Genomic DNA, 20,101 nt, shown 5'->3' with positions numbered 1-20,101 from the left:
GTAGGAGATTTTTCAAGGTGTATCATATCATGAACAAAAATAACAACATGCTAAGAGGTCAATCATTTTCTTGACCCATTTAACTACACTTTCTATTGTATTTCTTTTGTAACTATAAACTCCCGGACCATTAGTCATACAAATTCGACTGACAGGGCTTCATTGTACACTTGCTGAAATTGGGACATAACTCCTTTTGACTTAAATGGCAAATAATGAGGTTAATAATGAAGAGTTCATGTAAAAAGGAAGACATATTAATGACTAATTTATTATAATCCAGTCTTAAATAAGACTAATATTCTGCTATCGGTTTGTGGGTCAGTCTACATACAGTGAAAATGGAGATATACTTAAATTTATTTGTCTTCTTGTTTAACATATACACAGGATCTGAAATCTTCATATCCTGTTAATAAGAAGTCCAGAACAACTTAGGAGAATGATTGATTTATAAACTATGCTGCAATGGTTGCACTGAATACATGCTGCTGGGCTTTCCATTCAGTTTTTTTAGGTGATGGCAATTTTAAGTGCAAGGAACTAAAATATGACAGTCTATTATTGGTGAATTGCCTGACAACAATGTTTTTCTGTCCTAAGATAACTGCACATGGCTGCTCTTGTGTTTGACTTGCTGCATCGTGGAGGGTTTTCTTGAAACTTAGGTGTGTTTCTTTTTACAGAAATGTACAGAAAGAAGATCGTGTTCCAATGCTTGAGGAGTACAGGGAGTACAAGAAAATTAAAGCCAAACTTAGGCTGTTAGAAGTCCTAATCAGCAAACAAGATTCTTCAAAATCAATTTAACTTGCGTTTCTCCAGAACATTGAAAAACGTTTCCGTATGCTACCACTGTACTTATCGGGTGCTTATGTTCATTTGTCATGCACTGTTGAAAGAATCCAGTTTGTGCACTTTATTGTGGTGCCACTATAACACGTTTGAGCGGTAAGTAGGTCCTGTCTAGGGAGCAAATAAGATTGGTAAGTTTGAGACTGCGCTATCCAACTTTAGCAAACACAATTTCCATCAACGTTTTTGTATTAGATGCATTCATCTTGTTCCAAAACAACTGTAGCATTGTTATTTAGCATTCAAGAACTCAGAGACTTTTGTTGTTACTAAGCTTTTGCATTATAGAAGAAATTATTTAAACCATAATGCTACACTGAACTACTCCTGTTGCCTATTTTATTGTAGGGTGGGAAAGAAGTCAGCAAATTAAAAATGCAGCTCTTTTTCCAGGAACGTTTAAAAACCAGCCTGAAATTCCTTCCAAAGAACTGCTGTGGAACAACTTTAAGTTTTAGTAAATTGCATCTATAATAGTAATAATTACTATCTGTGGATTTTGCTTGTTAGTGGTCACGTTTCCTCCTTGATAAAGATTACAGTGGACAAACAAGAAAGTGACCTTACTTAGTGTCTTCTAAAACTTGGAAAACTGAAAAGTTATATCACATGCTGCCTACAGGACTTACCTTAGTTACTGTCGTTCATTCTATTGGTTATTGTTTATCAGCTAGTGGTGACAGTGTTTTGTCTGAATTGGATACTGCATCTCCACTTCCAGAAGATATTGAGGAACAGGATGAACATTTCAGTGTGTGGGAAATCTGATGTTGCTCAGACTTGCGTAGCTCTAGCAGAAAAGAGCTGGCTTAGGTCAGTTAAAAATCCACTCTACCTGAAACAGGTATGGTATCAAGGGCTAAAATCAGCGTAGTTCATGCGCACCACAGGGTGAACTGATGGTTTTGAGTGAAGAAGTTACTGGTGTTTATCACAGTTTTGTTTTACAGTTGGAGAATAAAAATAAGTTATCTAACTCTTATGATGTAAGCAAAACAGTTTATGGGCCTTGCATGATTTAGCTTCAGAGATGAAACTAAATAATGTTTTGAGCATCACATCTGCTGTGCTGAATGATGATTTAGCTAGCTTTTTGCTCTGCAGCAGCCATCAGCAGCTGTTTTTTGATCTGGCAAAATCCAAGTGTTAATTTTATCTGGTGCTTTCTCAATTTTTTTCTTCAGTGTATCAGTTTGATTGTGGCCATGTTTTGCATGCACCTCCTCTCACTGCATGTTTTTATGACTGGCTGATGTCAACATAGCTATTACTCACACTGCTTTATGAAAGACCAAAAATGAACTTTCTCACAAAGAAAAAAGTGGCTAGCATGTAACCTCATAGACTTGCTATTCTGCCATGAAGCATATGAAATAGATTGAAAATAGGGGTTTTAGTGCTCAGATTTCGTCTGAGTACTGTAGAATACTTCCCGTTTTGTTTTACTCTGCTTGTAGGCATGTAATTTTGGAATTCAGAAAAAAAAAGCACTAAAACTATTGAGCACTGGTGGTATGCCTTTTTTTTTAAACAGCAAAATGATCTGGGACCTTAGAGAATAATGAGGTTAAACTAGTCTCGAGACCATTTATCAATTTTATTCAGTTTCATTGTGCAATGTACACTTCAGTTACTTTTCTATCAGTCTGCAGACACGGGTGTATCCAAACATTGAAACTAATGTGTACTGTATAGTGTTGTACATGAATGTTTGTGTTTTATATACCACATGCAGAATGTCAATATGCACTATTTAAATGTTTTAAATAATATATTCCTCCTTTATAATGCTTAAATCTATATGATTCCAATATTTTTATAAGTGAGTGAGTGATCAGACTGGTTCCAATTCAGAATTAACAGCTGCTTTGTGTTTGTTATGCAGTGTTTGGCTGTTTATTCAGTATAGTAGATAAGCATGGCAACAGTTATGCTATGAGTGTGTTTTGTGCCATCCTTGTTGAGCAATAAATAAATGGTAGAACTAGGCATTTTGTGATATAACAGTTTTACTTTGGTAAAAGCAAAACCTATATATCTATATGGATATATAGATATGGAATATATATATAACTAAACCAGATGTAATTGCATTGCTATGTCTGGTGCTCATTGTATAGACTTTTATAATAAAAGTACCTTAACCTTTATTGTCATATATCTTTGTTTCTTCTTGTGCTTCCCCCCCCACCTTAAAAACAAGTGCTGAGTTTGTTAGTATTCCTTTTTTTTTTTTTAGTTTCAGGGTGTTGCTCAGGCAGGCCTGAGTTCCACAGCCTGCCAGTAGAGCCACCAGAACTGGTGGCAGCTCTGGTGCCTAGACAGCCCTCGATGAAGCTGCAGTAGCTTAAGTTTTATTTTGCTTCTTAAGCCTGTGCCTCTCAGCAGAGACAGCAGGAGAGTGACCAGATCGGGTCCTGAACTGACAGCTCGATGGATTGTATGATGGGGGCTTCAGCTCCTGCTAGGGTTCCAGCCTGGTGTGTGATGATGCAGGAGCAAAGTGTGAGTCTCACTCATGTCTACTCCAATGGTAGCAACTGTGGGAGGAGACAGGGCAGAGAGCTGATTCAGCCATTACTGTGCTAATAAATTCACTGCTTTTGAATACACCTGCAGCTGACGAGCAGTATTTGATTGTGCCTTTGTATCTGTAATTATCTCTTAGCATTAAAATCAGTATCAGTGGCCAGCAAACCCTGTAATTGTGCATATATTTCTGTAAACCCAAGAGGATGCTTTTCCTCTGGACAAATGGGTTATTAATAGTATGTTGGTGTAAAATCATATTAAAGGTGATTGAGGTCTTTCAAACTGACTTGTATTTTGTGTAACCATACCTTTCTTCAGTGTAAGGCCTGGCAGGTGATAGAAGAACTGAAGATTCTGCTCGCGGATGTGTAGCATTGCAGGTAAAATGGGAAAAACAACTAGGAAGTTGAGGGAACAAGGAAGGCAGTGCAAGGCTGCTGCCTTGTGCTGCTGGGCTCAAGTAGTCTCCTTCTGGTCCCTTTTAAATGGCTCTCTGTCCCCTTGCCCATGATGCAGATCCTCCACAGTGTGATTAGTAGCTTGCTCTGCAAGACGTAAGTTCATCTTTATAATACTACGAATCTTTGTAGGGTTCATACAAGTTTCAGGATACTTTAGAGGCTGGGCTTTGCATGTTATGCACTAGCTGAGACGTACAGCTGAAGAACTGCATGCAGAGGCTGTGTAGTGCAGGTGGGGTGTTGAAGCCTAGTGATGACCCCAGGTGTTAACAGCATGCTCAGATGCTGTTTGGACACATTTTATTCCTTCTGTTTTGTTTCTTCCTGTGGTGAAGTCCCAACAAAGAACAAATACTAATGGCTACATATGAGTAGACAGTTTCTGGCTTGAACATAACACCTTGTCTCTGAGGCTATGTGTAGTAATGGATTTAGGAATAAATGTTCTGAGAGTTCAGGTTGAAAGGAAATCGCCCTCTAGTGGTTCCAGCTATTAAGCCCTGGACGAGATAAGGGTTTTGTTGTTGTTCATGTGCTTGTTTTTTCCTGAAAGAAGAATTTTGCCTCCAGGGGAAAAACAAACCTGTTCTGGAAACAGTGGGTGCCTGAAACAAGATTTTTTTTGAGAAATAAGCATTAACATTGCCAGCAGGTGCACTAGTATATGTAAGTGGTCCAGGGAAGTCTGGGCTGAGGAGCAGTGCTGGACTGTACTTGGCAATTGAGGATTATATTGGGCCACGTAGCTAGAGATTGAATTATACGAAGTGGGCCCAGGAAGATGTCATTGCTCACTATCAGCTCTCTTAGTTACAAGAGCAGCTAGCTTATGTCTGTGTCTCACAACACGAGGCAGCAGAATAAATGGCATTAAGGAATTTGTAGGGATTCCTATGCAGAACGCTGGTAAGGGTGGTGAGTTCTTCTCAGGGTTGAAGAACTTACCTGAAACTCACAGATAAGACTGTGAAGTAACAATGATATACCTTTATTAACATTTCTGCATCTTTTATCCAGAAATATATAAAAAGGTGTCAGGGGAAGAATTGCTCTTTCTTGACTTTGAATTTCAACTGTGTGAAGAATAAAGCCATCTCTGTTACCAGATGAGCTAAGCCATTTTACTCTTCTGTCTTGCCTGAAGATTCCTTCAGCTGTTGGATGCTTTTCATAATTCTGTTGAGTTTTGCATTAGCGTTGTTTAATTCCTCCTCCAACTCAGCTGTATATTCGAGGAGCCTAGGACACACATACAGCAACAAATCCTTGAGATGGGCTCCTCTTGAACTTGTATTTGTAACCTTCCTGTTTGCTTACTTGCATTGTGTCGGCTGCAAAGAGTCTTAAGTCCCGAAATACCCCACCACAAGCACAAGTCCTTACAGTCTTTGTCCACCCTCTCTGGGCGGCCATAAAGAGATGTACTGGAAGAGCAGTAGTATTTTAAATTCTCTTCCCACCTCATTCTTGACTAATGCTCTTACAAACTGTTCTACTAAACGTCCTTTCTGTTTCCATCTTCTTCCCTCTCTGAGGGCAGCTGTTGTCAGCCAGTGTAAGAGCACTTAAAATAGTATCTTAAGATCACTGACTTTGTGTTGATCTTGTGTCTCTCAAGTTGCCACTCTGTGAGGGTTTTAGCTAATTCAAGTCAGGGCTGCTGCAACTGCCTAGGGATGGGAATAAGACTTCAAAGAACAGGCTCTCGCAAACACTTACTGCTGAAATTCTGCAGGGGAGACATAGCTCTGAGAAGCGGCGCCTGAGTCAGCGTTGTCAGTAGGTGGAATCCTGTGATGATGCTTTCTCCCTTTCCGTAACTTCGACTTATATTCCACACCAGAGGGATTAAAAATCAGAAAAAGCCAACACTGTTTACCTGGGTACCTGTTAGCATATCAGTGTGTCACTTATCCGGGGGGGGCATGCATGAGGAGGAAAAGATGTATGCATTTTTGGGGAGAAAAATGTCCTCTCTCCATCTGAAAGTAATTTTCCTTCTGGCTCTTCGAAAAAGACAGGATGTGAGAATACACATCTCTTCAGAAGTGAGAGACCACAAGCATTATTTGGAGTAGTTTTTACAGCTAGCTGTTGTACCTCCCCTTTCTTGTAGATTTTTTTTTCCTTTTTAAGATGTTTTAGAAGCGCTTGCACTGGCTTTACCCCGGATATGGGTCTACCAAGGACTGTTGGAAACCTTTTTGTAAAGCAAGTGGAAGCTACAGTGATTCTTGCTGCAAATGCAGCCCATGACCTGACAAACTGCTCTAAAATATGTCTTTTTCCATACATCTGTTTTAGTTTAACATTTGGGCAAATGCCCAGCTCACAACTTCATAACACTGCTAAGACACTGACCTGGAACTACTGCCAGCTCTGCTCTTGTATTTCATGACCTTGTCTGAACAGAGCTCAAACAAGCTTTCATTTAAAGCTTGGGGCATAGCTAGCAATTTTTATTTATTTACACCTCTAGCTTTTGTTATTCCTATCATGTTAAAAAGTTTTCTGTGGAGAAATAGATTTTGTAAGTAACAATGGGGACAACTGTGACTCCTCTGGCATTAATCAGCTTTTGAAATATATATATCCAGTTTGTAAGAGTACAGGAGAAAATAAAGCATACCTTTTCGTTACTGCTGCCTCTTTTGGAAGGCTTGGAAATATCCTTTCTTTTAGTGGATGAAAATTCCTTGCTTCTCATTCACACAGATAAGAAGAGACAGAAGTCCTGTGAGAATAGGTCTGTTCTAGGTCCAGGGAGTAAATGCTGAAGTCTGGGTTGAGATCCTACCTTTTCAGGTTCTCATCTCCTGAACCCATCTCTGGTTTCTTCAGTTTGAGCTTGACAAGGGTCTTATTGCAACTCTGAGCACAGACAGAATGTTGAGCATGTTAATTGGCTTGTATTTAACCAGACACCTCCATACAAGGACTTGGACACAAGGAACAAAACACGCGTGTGATTGCCTTGGCAATCAAAAAGAAACCCCACCATCCTTACTGCTTTCTTGGTTCCCTTAGCTCAGGGAAACTTATCTGCTATATCTCAAATTTGTCGTGAAATCCTTGAAGGTAATATCCAATCAAATCCAATGAGGGTTTTGATTTTCTGGTATATACAATTTAATCTTAACTTAGACCAGGATTAGTAGGGGAATAAGGTTGGGTGGAGGAAACTAAGCTGTGCTGTTGCTGACCGGACTGGCTGTATGAAAGGCTATGCTTTGTAGAAGCAAAGTAATTTGTGTCCGCAACGTGTAAAATCCTACAGGAAAATTTCAAGTAGATAATGCTGCCAGCCTTCCTCTACAGAGCGACCAATGTCAGCCAGCCTGGAGAAACGTGGCCTGAATGGGTAGGTTTTTCATCCCATGTGTATTTCAGTCTTACTGGTGATGCTGCATTTCCCAGTTAAAGACTGGTTTCTAGGTGGAGGTACTGACGTGTCCCAGCAACAGAACTGTATGCAGCCTCTTTAGCAGGAAAGGAGGTCACAATTTCAAATTGAACTGAAAAGTTGGGAAAAGATTTGTTGCCCTTTTTTGCTCCTTTCTGGCACATAAAAATGGTCTGAACTGTGGAATTTTAAAGGTACATATTTCTATTTGTCTTCCCAGTCTGTCTCAGCAGCTTATTTCAAAGTTTTCCATGCCTTTTAACTGACTGCATTTGACTGCCCTGACTCAAGAAGCGTTGTAATTCCCTTTCCCTGCTCTTCTTCTCTCATATAGTTACACCAGTACAGACAGGCCTCGTTGCTCTTAACCTCTTAAGGTTTATATCCTTACAAGTGCTTTTGGTGCGTGGCCCCTTTGCCTCAGTTACGCTTGGCAATATCCCTAAACTTGCATGCAGAGAAGATCAGTTTCTCGGTTGGGAAGAACAGCAACAGTAAGCTCTGAAGAAAGTTGGTCTCATGAAATACCACAAACCAGGCTGGTCTTAAATACTGTTTTTGAAAGGGTGAAGTAAAGGTAGGCTCTTTGCACCCTAATTTGTGTGCTACTTGTATCAATAATAACCATTAAGAGCTCCTGTGGGTTTGATAGAAGGTTATATCTGTCAATTATTTGCTGAAAGTAAAAAATCAACCATTGGGTATTCTTAAATGGTTATGGCTCAGCTGTTTAAGGTTCTTTGCTACTGATGTAGCATAGAATTCCCCCTCTAGTATTTATTTAAATGAGGTAATTACAGAAGCATTTACTTACTTGTCTGATGAGGTCTTTGATGTGGATTTCTTGACTGGGTATCCCTGCAAAATCTGCTCTGACTTCTGAATAGGTGTCGTTTATAATAGCCAAAAACATGTTCTGCACAGGAAGGAAGCAGTTAGGTATTTTTTCTGGAAACTGTGTTTGTTATGCTGGTCCTGTTGTTTTGGGGGCTGTTCAGTGCTAGGGCATGGAACTAATGGGACTGGAGGAGCTTTGCTGGGTGCAGGCATGCTTCTCATGCATTTAAATTCTCTGAGAACCTTGGGGTTTTAGGGACTATTTTGTGAGAGGAATCTCTTATTTCCCATGTTTAGTATCGGCTAAATGGCCCAGTTCCTTGGAAGTGACAGTTTTCTTTGTATTATTTTGCACCTTTTTCAGATGGTTTTACAATCAGAACTAACTAATGAAAGCACCAATCCAACTGATCGAGAAACCTTGCAACTACAGAGTGCCACCAAAGTCTCTCTTTAACCTTCCCACTGGACAAGGCTGAAATCATGCAATTTTCAAGAGCTCTCAATGAAGTTTTCAGAAATTAAAATGTCAAGAAATTGATGGTGCAGTATAGTGAAAGGTGCAACATCCTCGTTCCATGGTGCAAAAGCCCCTTTTGTGGCTCTTTGGAGGAAGGCAGAGCTGTGAAATGCCTTGCTAGCTGGGAACTTGTGCAAAGGAGTTCAGACTGTCTTTCTGCCCAGCTGTAGTGATGGGCAGACAGAGGCGAGTCTGCTGTTAAAGGCCACAGCGTCATCTTTGGGTGGAAAAGACTGCCTCAGAGTGCTACGCAACAGAACCTTGTAGTTCTTCTCTACTGCTTATACAAAAGTGAGTGTTTTTACCTACCAGCAATATGAAGAACACAAAGAATACAAATGAGATGAAGTAAATAGGTCCAAGGATGCTGTTTACTTCTATGGTTTGGAAATTAAAATCTCCCAGCACAATACGAAACTGCGAAAAGCTGGGAGGAGGAAAAAAAAACACAAGACTGAGGTTGACTGGTTTCTCTTAAAGAGAAGTATTTTAAGCATTATTTAAACAAACAAACAAACCCCAAGATCAATCAGATGTAATTGGGACTGATTTGCTATTACTGTAGTCACTGCAATCAAAAAGGAAGCCAGTATTACACTGCAATGATAAATTGGGCATTTAGCATATACTTGAAAATTTCAAAGTGCAAAGAAATTTTAAAATGTCTTGTATGAGGAAATACTTTCATTTTGAATAAAGCACTTGGTATTACATTTTAAAAAAAAAGATTTCCTTTTTGTTCTAGGACCCCTTATCTTCTGTTAGTATAGAAGAGAAGGTAGTGGCATAGGCCCCTGTGACCCCCTATAGGGGATTTAATTCTTAGGTAAGACATTTATTTATTTATTCCTCCATACTGCAGCATCTTAGGACTGTTTTGCATTTGAGTGGATCCAGAATGAGCTGTTTTATGGCTTTAGAAGTGCCTTAATTATATATGAAAAAGCTGCTTTCAAACAATCCAGTACATTGAAGATATCCCTCTAAAGTTCTCCCTGAGAAATGTGGCTGTCGGCTGAAACACAATGCACCCTGGGTGACAGGTTAAGGTTGCCAAAAGGTGCAAGGACCATCGCAATCAGCTCCAGCTGGCACCTGGAACTGATCTGATGTCGTTGCTATGGTGAGTGGCTGAAAAAAATTGGGGGAAGCAAGCAACAGAGCCAGTGCATGGGATTAAGGGACTCCCAGCCGTGCAGCTGGATGGTTTCTTGAAAGAGCTGTGATTCCAGTTTCTGAACATGCTCAGCTTGTGCTCTGAGCCCTTGGGTCTCTGAAGCATTTCTTATGTGGTTTTCATGCTGGGGACTGTACCGCATACCCAGTGGCACATCTGCTGGGTAATTTCAAGTCCCTGCTTTGAAAGAGGCAAAACAAGACAGTCTGTTGCCAGGCCTGCCTGCCTGCCCAGGGGCCTGCTCACACACTGCAAATTTGTGTTGAGAGCTGTGGGGACGGTCTCCTGTCTCTGTTGGGTGAACTGCTCCCGAGTTTCTCTTTCTTACGCTTCTCTGACCTGTTTAGTGTATTTGTTGTCTCTTTAGGACATATGATGGCTTTGGGAAGCAGCTTGTAGGGCCAACAAAATTGGTTTTACTCAACAAAAATAGGCTTAAGAGTTGGAGACCTGTACTCTTAAAAGTTCTGCTTAGCAGAAACTGTTTGTACCTGCACTAACTGGGGATTTTGCATAAAAAAAGTTCAGAAAATTGCATACATGCAGTTTAGAAAAGTAGAAAAGTCTTCAACTTGCGGCCCGAAGACCAGATAGCCTAACTGTGCGTAGGCGAAGAAAATGATGAAGAACATGACGGCAAATCCACAGATGTTACCGGCACAGCGAGATAAAGTGGAGGATAGCTGTGTCATAGTCTTGTTAAAGCTTACATATTTAAATATCTGCAAGAGAACAGACCATATTTTACTGGGGGGGGGGGGGGGGGCAGTGTCAGAATGTATCGCATCTTAACAGAACTTCTGGAATGTTATCTGTAATCCTAATTTATAGGTTAAGTTTTACTTGGAAATAAATTGCATACCAGATGTTAATAAGGAGTATGAAGGATTGGGTGTGTTTCTGGAGAAAAGGAATATTCCGCAGGGCATACGTGCTAAAGCTGATAGCGTGTAGCCAGGTCTTTGATGGGTGCTGATAGGAGTAGTCAGCTCCGGCAGAAGCGGAACCCTGGGCAAGGAGACATGAAGGCACGCCACCCTCCTGCACCTGAGGATTCCCTGCCGAGCTGAGTTGGTAAGGAGCTCTATTACTCTGTGCCCGAAACAAGGCCTGAACACAGCTCTTGTTCGATGGCAGCTGTTAATTGTAAGCACAGTTGTGCTACCAAATTGACAGTAATGAGTTTGTTGGGAGGATAACGCGGGGCAATGTGCAACCGGGGTACAGAAAGGATGTAATGAGGAAGACTCCACGCAGCCAGTTAACAGCCAGGGCTCCCAAACAGCAGCTTCATGCAGCCTTGGCCTGGGAGGTGGAGGAAGGCCAAAAGCCTGTTATTTTCAAATGACACAACCCAGAAAGCCCCGTGGAGTATGTTCAAGAACTTGAATTGTATGGAGCATGAGTGTAAGGCGCGATCTCTTCTGCCAGATGTGACCACCTCCCCTTCCTGTTTTGCAGCCACATTGTGCTGGCTGCTTTACAAATAAATACCTTTGGAGAGATGGCCTGTAAGCAGACTGAGATCAGGCAAAGTTTGGGGAAGTTTCAGCCAGTCCCCGGGAACACAGAGGCCGACCAAACTAAAGTCACTGATGTGTGCTGGGCACAGGTGAAAGGATGGCCTCAGTCATGGCCACTGGGGTTTGGTGTAGTAGGGGCACTGGATGCAAAGATACAGGATTGGTTTGGTCCCAGAGCACCTGGTTAGGAATAAGAGTAGCCTGTAATCTTGGGGAGGTTTGCTACTCTGGAGATCAGCAAATCCACTTGCAAATAAAAATGAAATTAAAGGTGTCCTGGCCGAAAGGCATTTCTGAATCAATTTCAGATACATTTTGGTTTCACAAACAGTTATAAAATGGCTACTGTTTTCATAGTTTCTAGCTACGAAAACTATGAATAGCTTCACCTGTTACAGCCGTGCCATTTGTATAGGTCAGGCTGTGACCTGGATAATACTGAGTCTAGGAAAAGACTGAGTTTAAGGAGGCTGTTTGGCTATGGTTGTGTCCCAGCTGCTCCAGTGGAGACAGCTGCCTATGTGCGCAATTTTTTTTAGATGGGCTTGGAATCTGTGTGACCCATGTTTACGAGAATGAGATAATTTTAAACACTTCTGGAATCTTATAAACAAAATTCCCCATTCTAGCCCCACCTTTGCAGTTCATTTGTAGCAAGGTAAAAATGAATGTTTATAATAAGCTTAGAAACACTATTCTCAAGTACAAGAAAGGGAGTAAGAGCCAATACCTTCATAAAAGCAAAGAAGACACTGACGGCAATCATGTTGTCATAAAGGATTTGCCAGAAAGCAAGGAAATAGAAGTCTGGATAAACATTCTCATCAGAGAGCAGCTTTTCCATTAGCAGGGACACTGCCATGGTGCGGTAGATATTGAAGCCAATGGCAAGGATGGATACCTGAAGGAAAGCAGAAGACAGTGAAACCGAAGTCCAGCTACCCCCTTCTCTTCAGACTTATTTTGCACAGGAAAGACTGCATTGATTTCAGCAGGCCCTTGATGAGATTTGAAGAACCTTTTAGATGTTTGGTCGTAAACTGTACGTACGAGACCTTACTGGCCAATTTATTTGTACTTGTACTGTGACAGTGGTGGATTTGTACTATATAACCTACTGCGTACATTCTCATTTTACTGTGCTAACAGTTGTGTGCTAGTGCTTCCCAGCTGTGCCGAGATTACAGCTAAAACAAACAAGGTGGATGAAGAGTGGAAAGGACATGGAGCCACAGCACCTTGACGGTAAGGTTAGGAAAGAGTTGAGGTGTGTTGAGCCACGATGGGCCTCTTCAGTGAGTGACTCTAACCAGGAATGGGGTCGGGCTGTTTGGCTTGATGGGCGTCTACCCAGTGCTAGCCTATGCTGGCAAGCACAGAAGGGTCGAGGAGCAGCTCACCACTACCAGCAGCAAATCCAGCCAGTTCCAGACAGTTTTGAAATATTCCATCTTCAGTTTTTTTATTTCTATCATTTCTTGGACTATGAATGTAATGATAAAGAGGCAGAAGGCGATTTCACAAGAAGCCAAGAAGTAATCATAAAACGAGATGTATCTGAGGAGCTTCACAGAGTAGATACGTGAGGAGGTGAGAGCACCCCCGGTGGCAGGGAACTCTACCACCAACCTGGAAAAAATTGGGGACTGGTGTTACTATTACCGTTAAATTATCTCAGTTACCTTTAAATTGTCTCAGCCCTTACTAGTCTAACATTAATTATTACTTCAGTAATAATACCTAGCTGAGACTGTAGTTGGGCCAAACATTTGTGCAAAACAGGAAAACTGGATGACTCCTACATCTGCAAGATCTTCTTTTGAGGGTGATGCTCACTTCCCCATGAAAACAGTATTACAAGGAAGTGAAGGGTGAGGACAACAGATCTATTTAAATAAACACCCAAACTCTGCTGTTTGGTTAAGTCTTTAAAGAAACTGTGTCTCTGAAGGGCACATATTCACCCCACCCTGAGCCTCTTCCCTCCAATAGCTGACAACAGTACGAATAATCTAGATTTTGACTTTGCAAAAGGCTATGGAATCTATTCCTATCGACAGTATCAACCAGCTGTACAGACACCAACCATTAAAAAAACTGGAAATGAAGGAAGTAGGTCTGTTCCCTGCTCTAACTAAATTTCTGCATTTTTTTTAATGAATTACTACTGTCTTGCCAGCTACTGCCTGAGAAACATGACTGCGTATGCCTGAGGCAAACAGCCTTTCCTTGTGTCTTTCAGGAAGCATCATGCCTTAGTAAATTGGATTTGACACACAGTAAAGGTAGGAACTCACCTGATTATACAGAAAAGGTTTACGTTAGCGTTATATGTTGAGAAGTCAATAAATACAACCCTGGTTCCTCTAGTGAGCCAACCATTCTGCCTGAGAAACTCCAACTTCTCTCTGCTCTCCTCTTTTGATTTCGGTAAGGTGAACATAAATCCTCCGCTACTGTAAAAGCCCGCAGCTCCCCAGTACCATGGGGATAAAGAAGGGGCAGAAGTATATTTCCATCTATAAGTAATAGGAAAAGAAAGCAGCTTAGCCTATGAAAACTGTACCGAAGTAAGCTTTCACTTTTTATTTTATAGTTCTTAGTTCTTGTGTTCCACTGCATCCGCAATTGAATTTAAGTCAGGCCTTTAAATAATACTTTTATTTACAAGAAGTAAGCATGAGACTTATGACCTTAAAATATTCCCATTTGTTTATCTACTAAGTACATTCACAAGAAAAGCAAGTGCTTATGATTCTGGATTTCACCCAATGTGAGCTAGACGGTTTAATTACCTTAAAATCTTCATAGGTAAAAAGAATGTCTCTGGTTTTTGTAGTTCATTGTTACTGTGCCATGTTCACATATTCTCCCATTGGGTTAAATCAATGCTAAATGCAATGTGTGAAACAGGCCTTTTGGCTCTGTTTCCACAACACTTTAGCATGACTCTAATTTATAAACATGTGATTTAAATTAAGGCTTCATATAACTGAGCATTTCTCTGGAGATGTTAATGGCAAAAGAACCATTAACGCGTACTTTTGCTGACCTGGGCTCGCAATTTCCAGTTCTTCCTGTCTCTCCACTATAAATTTCCCATGCCAAATTCCTGTCTAAGTATTGGCATAAAAACAAATCTATGGTTTATCTCACTGTAAACAAGGGAAAAACTCAGCTCATGGCATGCACAATTGTAGGTTACTGAAGAATAATGGTATTAAGGATTTAGTAAGATTTTCAAAAACATTTTTGTGCTTGCTGTCTGGTTCTAACTGAAAGTACTTCAGATCTGAAAATCTCTTATAAATACATATCCAAAAGATGCCACAAGAAAATCTGAAGTAGAATGACTTACTCAGATCCATTCTTTAGACCAAAGTCAGACTTGTCTTCTGCTTTGTAACGGTACGTGGAGTAACAGTCTTTTGTGAAATTCTGGAAGTATGGGTAGATGGAACAGGTGTTATTGCGTACTTTCAGCTGGCGAACCTGGGCTACTCCTAACAATAAATTCTCATAGTAAATATGGCTGGTGTTTTCCTGGAGGGCTGATGTTGTGTTGCCATACCATTTGTCCCAACTGAGTCCATCCAAGAGGGGTCCCTCTGCAAACTATATATACAAGCAAGGTTAAAGATTCAAAAGATTTAAATATCACTATTACCCTGCTTTTTAAAAGACAAATCTTTACAGGGTTCCCAGGTTACTTATGGGAATTTAAGATAGAATTCCACAGGGAGTAGAATGGATTCATAAGAAAAAGATGTAAGTATCTCTATCAAGTGAGGCAGTGCATAGGTGAACATTGTATTCTATCGGAGATATGTAATGGGTTTGCTCAGGGCAAAACTACGGCACACAGTTGTTTGAAGTATCATTAAATGAGTTTTAAACACGTTCAAACACAAAAATATTGCATGTTGTTTTAACATAATCTTACTCTCTGAAGATCTGTTTTGAAATATGCATTTCTGACTAGGCTTCTAGTCATCTGAACCTAACAAAAGTATTTATTTTTGAAGCTCTTTGAAAACTCTTCTTCTGTATGTTTCTTAGATGCAGATGAAGAGCACTGAACTTGAGAAAAACATTATCCAGAGGGCAAAACAACATGCCCCCACGGTTTGGAACATGTATTACAACTGCTTTAGTACATTAGCATGCAATTGTATAGCAAGGGCTCACTGTTTTATGGACTGACAATAACAGACACGATGATAAGAGGGAGTACAATTATTCCCAATGAATTGTTATAGCCAGGCATTTCCATTTTTAAGGAAGGGTAGGATGAAAAACTTTCCCTTTGGATGTCAGCTGGGCAGTGATGGCAATGTTGGGAGGTCCTTCATCTAGTAGTGAAAATAGAGATACCTGTTTTGCAATTATAACCACAGTAAGATGTGATATAATAGCAAACTAGGTGAACCGAGACAGCATATTCTCCTGGTGACTCCAGTGAAAATCACACCAAGTATGGTTTAACTTTTTTTTTTTAAACAGCTGAAAATCAGAATAACTGTAAACCCCAAATCTTTGTTTTTGTTGAAACTAACATTCCGAATTTGATGCTGCAGTTAACCTATTGTTTTCCTTAACTGTCTATTCAGACTGTTTATCAGAAGTACAAATATTACAGTTTGTACTCTGACTTTCTACATTTTAAGAAGTTATTTATCTTTCTTCAACTGAAGCCGCAACATCTAGTGCAGGGATTTTGGGTGGACCAGGAGACTCTATTAGTCTGTATTAGCACTAGGAGCTTCTTTACCTCGTTGCTATATATAAGAAAATATTTGCACTGAAAGCCTTACTTTCCAGAAATCAGCCATGTTCCTAATACTCTCAAAATCAATCCCGTGATCTTCAGCAGAAGACTGTTCCAGAAAGAGACGTGACATCACTTCGTTCAAGTAATACATGTTGGTGCTCACCATCCCAAATGTCACTAGGAAGAAAGGGCAATATAGGGATGCTCACAGATGAAATAAGAGGTTGACATCAACTTCTAAGCACGCTGTCCCCTCTTCAATCATCAGCACCAGTCATGGTGCTAGGAAAACACACTCGGAGCGATTTTGACTGAAATAACGCTTCTGGCTGGAAGACAGGTGGAGTAAGGATTAAATGACTACGTTCTCCTCGCCTGCTCTTGCATACTGGAAGAGGGACGGCTCCTCCAGTGCCAGGCTTCAAATTAATTGCTCGTAAACAGGCGCGGTCACCCCCTTCACCTGCTGACTTACCTAGACAGAGAGTGATAAGGAAAATGAGGTAGACAACCAGCTCCCGCAGGGTCGTTTTCAGCTCCAGTTCTCCGCTGCAGCTTATCCGAGGTTTTGTGACACCTAACGGGGGGGGGGAGGGAAACGACGAAGGCAGAAGCTGAGCTTTAAACCAGAGAGGCCGGAGCCACCCGTCTGGCAGCCCCGCGCTGAGGGCCCGCGGCCGCCTCACGCACCGCCGCCGCTCAGCCTCTGCTCCGCCGCCGCCGCCGCCATGGCGGCCGGGCCGGACCGGGGCCGCTCCCGGCGCTCGCTCCCCTCGTTTGAATCGCAACGGGCGGCGTCTCCCGCTCCGGGACCGGCTCCCGCAGAGCCCCGCTTGTCCCGGCGGCGGGGCTGCCTGCGGGCTGAGCGCCCGGCCGCCCCCCGGATTTTCCCTTCTGCCCCTCCGGAGCGGCAGGAACGCGGGCTGCGGCCATGGCGACGGGCGCTGAGCGATGGTTGCGGGCTGGGGGTGCTGGTGTCCGGCTCTGGCACCGTGCCCTTCCCTTAGCACTGAGGCGTTTTCGCCTTCGGGAGAAGCCCACGGGTGGAAATCGGCGTTGGCTGAGCTCAGAGCTGCAAAGTTATTGCAGGTTACAGCAGCTATTGCTGCTTTAGCAGCCCAGGTGGAGTAGCAGGGTGGTGGTGGGAGCCGGGCAGCTGAGGTATATGGGGTTATCAACCAGCACAGCCGTGTGGTGTGAAGCTGAGACCTCATTTTGTCCACTCCTTATGGTGCTCTGAGGGGAGCTGGCTAGCAGCAGGGGTACTGTGCGCCCCAACAGACCGAGTTCAAGCTGGATTTGTCTTCACGCATCTGCCTTTAGAGATCAGGGCTGAAAAACCTTCAGATTAGGTTGCTGGAATTTGGCAAAATCGGGTTTTGGGATGGCTTTGGGGGTATTTTGAGCAAGATGGCTGTGAATAACAGCATAGAAATTGTGTTAGTCAAATCAAGATCTTGTTGAGAGTCAGAGGTGTAAGGCCCAGTCGCTCCTTTATTAGAAGAAGGGAAGTTGTGGCAGCCTTAGTGCTGTATTATATAGTGCAGCTTCTGCATCAAGCGTGCAAGAAGGAAAAATCTTGGTGATGCCTCACTGCCGTGTTTCAGGGCTAAGAGCTGCAGTAGCTCTAAGGAGGCAGAAGACAAGGAAGGGGGAAGGAACAGGAGGAATCCCTCCAGAGCCAGCAGGGTAAGAATTGGGCTTTGCTGGGCTGGATGCGGTGCCAGGCAGCTGTAGCTGCATTTTAACAGATCAAGGAAGAGTCGTAGCCCGTGGTGGATATTTAAAGTTTTATTTGCCTCTATGTAGTCCTCATAAAAACACTCTAGTCTATTTGGTTTTAGTATTCAGACATTACAGAGTTCTGATATTATCAAGAGTGATATTAGAGAAGCAGTACAAACCAATCTACTTTAGCAAGTAACCAAGAACAGGTGGAGCTAAAACCACCTACACCTGTAAAATCTAATTGCCCTGCTTTCTTAGGCTTAAAATACAATACTCAGTAAATGGCTATATTCACCAACCCATATAAATAAAATCTAACAGGTAAAAGGAGAACAACAGAATGTGCAAGAGTCAAAGTAGAAGTACGTAGATAGGTATTTTGCTAATCAGAGCAACCATTGGTTAACTACGTCTATGTAGTAACTGTCTCTTATAGGTGTGAGTTTTCCTCTTAATTTCCAGTTAAAGTTCATCACTTTCATACAGTCCAGACTGCTCAGCCAAACGCTGAAACTCTCCTTCTGGTGAGAAAGCTTGTTTCACGTCCAGTCCTCTGCCATTAAGTGCCAAATACTTGCTAAAAGTTGGTCGAACCCGTAAGTGCTTTGGGGCTGGAACTGGCTTGTTTGCGTGTGCTGGAAGAGAGAAAAAAGCCTCTTTCAGTGTCTTCCCAGACTGTGGAAAGACCCAGGGTATAGCAACCCAATTGTGTTTTTTTAATCTGCAACATAGAACAGCCAACCCTTAGGAAGAACTTAGACAAGCTGGAAATTTATGGGAAGGACAACATTCACCCTCCTTGGTATCTGTCAAAATGTAGGCTTTAGCAGGGCAGGCAGCAGATGCAGACCATTTGCAAAAGACTCATCACATAGTATTGCACAAATGTGAGATTTTCTTGGGCTAGTTACTTTTTCTGTAGTTCGTTATCCTGGGAAAGAAGTCCTTCCAGCAGCCCAAGCTTTGGTAGGTTAACCTTCAGGGTCCATTTGGAATACAGGTGCAAGTGGCTGTCCAAGTTGTGGTTACGGCACCGCAAAGTGGTACTTACTTGCAACCTCCAGTCTGGCGTGGCATGTGGCCACTCCTGCTCCGTTGACAGCAGACACTGTGTACCAACCAGCATCTTTCTTGTTTGCATTATGAATCAGGAGGCAAATCCTTCCAGTATTGTCATGTAACAAGCTGAAAAAAGTGTGGGTATTTACATGTGAGTGCTTGGAGGGGGAAGGCGAGAAAACATTGAAATAATAGTCTGTTTAAATGTGAGGAGCTGAGAAAGCCCTCAACGATTCTTGCAGGGCACTGCTAACTATTTAAATATAAACATTGCATTTTTATTACAAGCTGCCAATAATTCACATCTTGGTAGCATTCTGGTGGCACCACAACCCTTCTGCAGCTGCCACAGCCTCAGAGCGTGATGAATGCTGCATTTCTTGGTGCCATAGCCATGCTTCTCACTGGGCTGTGTAACTGCTGTTGGAGTCCTGTGGCATCTATCTGGTCACAGCATTTTCTCACTGTGTCCTCAAAACAATACTCTGAGCATCATGCCTGCCTAGCACATGGGCTGGTTCATCATGCCTCATAAACGAGGGGTGTATCTAGCTCCCCAGCTGCTGTTTTTATTAAGCAGCTAATTCAAATTTGACTTAAACACTGGTTATTATTTTCCTAACACACTAATAGCCAACTCATTAGTAGGATACCTTATTCGGTCTGTATTATATTGTACCATTTCATTGTTTCTTTTCCAGTAAATCCGAGGTGTTGGGATGGCAGAGATCTGGCATTCGAGTCTGGCTGTATCTCCTTCAAAAACCTTTTTGCTTTGTGGCTTAAAGATGAAAGTTGGAGGCGTGTGATGTTCTTTTGCTAAATTAAAGAGGAAAGATGAGGAGTTACTGTAAGTATTGAACATTATTATCAGGCTTTTTTTTTTTTTTTTTTTTTTTAAGATTTCAAAATGCTAAATTTAGGAGGGCACATTCTGTACAGGAACTTCTTAGCCTACAGGTAGTTCATTCTCATGTGCATAGGGGTGTAGCAGCCACAACCCACTTTAGGGGGAGAGTTGCTGTCAGTTCTAAGAGATGAGCAAGTCCCAAATTCTGGATATCACACTAAGTTTAAATCCCCCACTACAAGGGTTTTGAAGAAATGTTTCATCCCAAATGTGTATGTTAAAATAGTCTTGGAAAAGGTAAAGTGTTTGTTATACTTTGAGCCTGAAGATCTGGAGATCTGCCTCTACTTTGTAATTGCTTTAATATCCCAAACACACAGAAGAA

The 20,101-nt window shown here is 41.8% G+C and overlaps 3 protein-coding genes and 1 long non-coding RNA gene across 21 annotated transcripts in view; 2 read left to right on the top strand and 2 right to left on the bottom strand.

Moving 5' to 3' along the window:
- FAM13B (family with sequence similarity 13 member B) overlaps window positions 1–3,005 on the top strand; it is a 60,266-nt gene extending 57,261 nt beyond the window's left edge. For all 14 annotated transcript variants that reach the window (XM_040573016.1, XM_040573025.1, XM_040573019.1 and 11 more), the window contains one exon: window positions 687–3,005. In XM_040573016.1, coding sequence (XP_040428950.1) covers window positions 687–810 — 124 coding nt within the window. In that variant the 3' untranslated portion in view covers window positions 811–3,005. The remainder of the gene's footprint in view (window positions 1–686) is intronic.
- On the bottom strand, window positions 1,778–17,781 carry PKD2L2 (polycystin 2 like 2, transient receptor potential cation channel). 4 transcript variants are annotated; one of them, XM_040573033.1, is made up of 14 exons: window positions 16,770–16,947; window positions 16,555–16,656; window positions 16,123–16,256; window positions 14,667–14,746; window positions 13,606–13,827; window positions 12,709–12,937; window positions 12,039–12,209; window positions 10,326–10,507; window positions 8,918–9,035; window positions 8,066–8,167; window positions 6,646–6,719; window positions 6,478–6,547; window positions 5,568–5,674; window positions 1,778–5,087 (listed from the first exon to the last, which is right to left on the bottom strand). In XM_040573033.1, exons 1-14 carry the CDS (start codon window positions 16,807–16,809, stop codon window positions 4,970–4,972), a joined length of 1,749 nt encoding a protein of 582 aa, XP_040428967.1. In that variant the 5' UTR covers window positions 16,810–16,947; the 3' UTR covers window positions 1,778–4,969. The 4 variants fall into 4 exon arrangements, with proteins under 4 accessions (XP_040428967.1, XP_040428965.1, XP_040428966.1 ...); XM_040573031.1 differs by having other exon boundaries at window positions 14,667–14,923; window positions 16,770–16,946; XM_040573032.1 differs by lacking the exon at window positions 16,770–16,947 and having other exon boundaries at window positions 14,667–14,923; window positions 16,123–16,408; window positions 16,555–16,637.
- Window positions 16,767–19,685, top strand: LOC121077655. Its single transcript, XR_005824224.1, has 3 exons — window positions 16,767–17,168; window positions 17,687–17,768; window positions 19,568–19,685. It is a non-coding gene; the product is annotated as an uncharacterized LOC121077655 (long non-coding RNA).
- MYOT (myotilin) overlaps window positions 17,853–20,101 on the bottom strand; it is a 31,482-nt gene continuing 29,233 nt past the window's right edge. For both annotated transcript variants that reach the window (XM_040573028.1, XM_040573029.1), the window contains 3 exons: window positions 19,520–19,685; window positions 18,859–18,992; window positions 17,853–18,442 (listed from right to left, as the gene is read on the bottom strand). In XM_040573028.1, the coding sequence (XP_040428962.1) occupies window positions 18,270–18,442; window positions 18,859–18,992; window positions 19,520–19,685 (473 nt within the window). In that variant the 3' untranslated portion in view covers window positions 17,853–18,269. The remainder of the gene's footprint in view (window positions 18,443–18,858; window positions 18,993–19,519; window positions 19,686–20,101) is intronic.

This window comes from Cygnus olor, chromosome 14 (assembly GCF_009769625.2).
Source record: "Cygnus olor isolate bCygOlo1 chromosome 14, bCygOlo1.pri.v2, whole genome shotgun sequence".
NCBI lineage: Eukaryota > Metazoa > Chordata > Aves > Anseriformes > Anatidae > Cygnus > Cygnus olor.
Note: the sequence above shows the minus strand (reverse complement) of the source record. Positions and strands in the feature narration are given on the sequence as shown.

Coding starts and splice junctions, on each gene's coding strand:
- PKD2L2 (XM_040573030.1), bottom strand. CDS start 17,293: ATGAGGTCTCAGCTTCACACCACACGGCTGTGCTGGTTGATAACCCCA. Junction 12,210..12,708: donor TGGATTTGCTGCTGGTAGTG/GTGAGCTGCTCC, acceptor GCTTTCCTTCAG/GTATCCATCCTTGCCATTGG. Junction 5,675..6,477: donor GAGGCAGCAGTAACGAAAAG/GTATGCTTTATT, acceptor GTGGAATATAAG/TCGAAGTTACGGAAAGGGAG.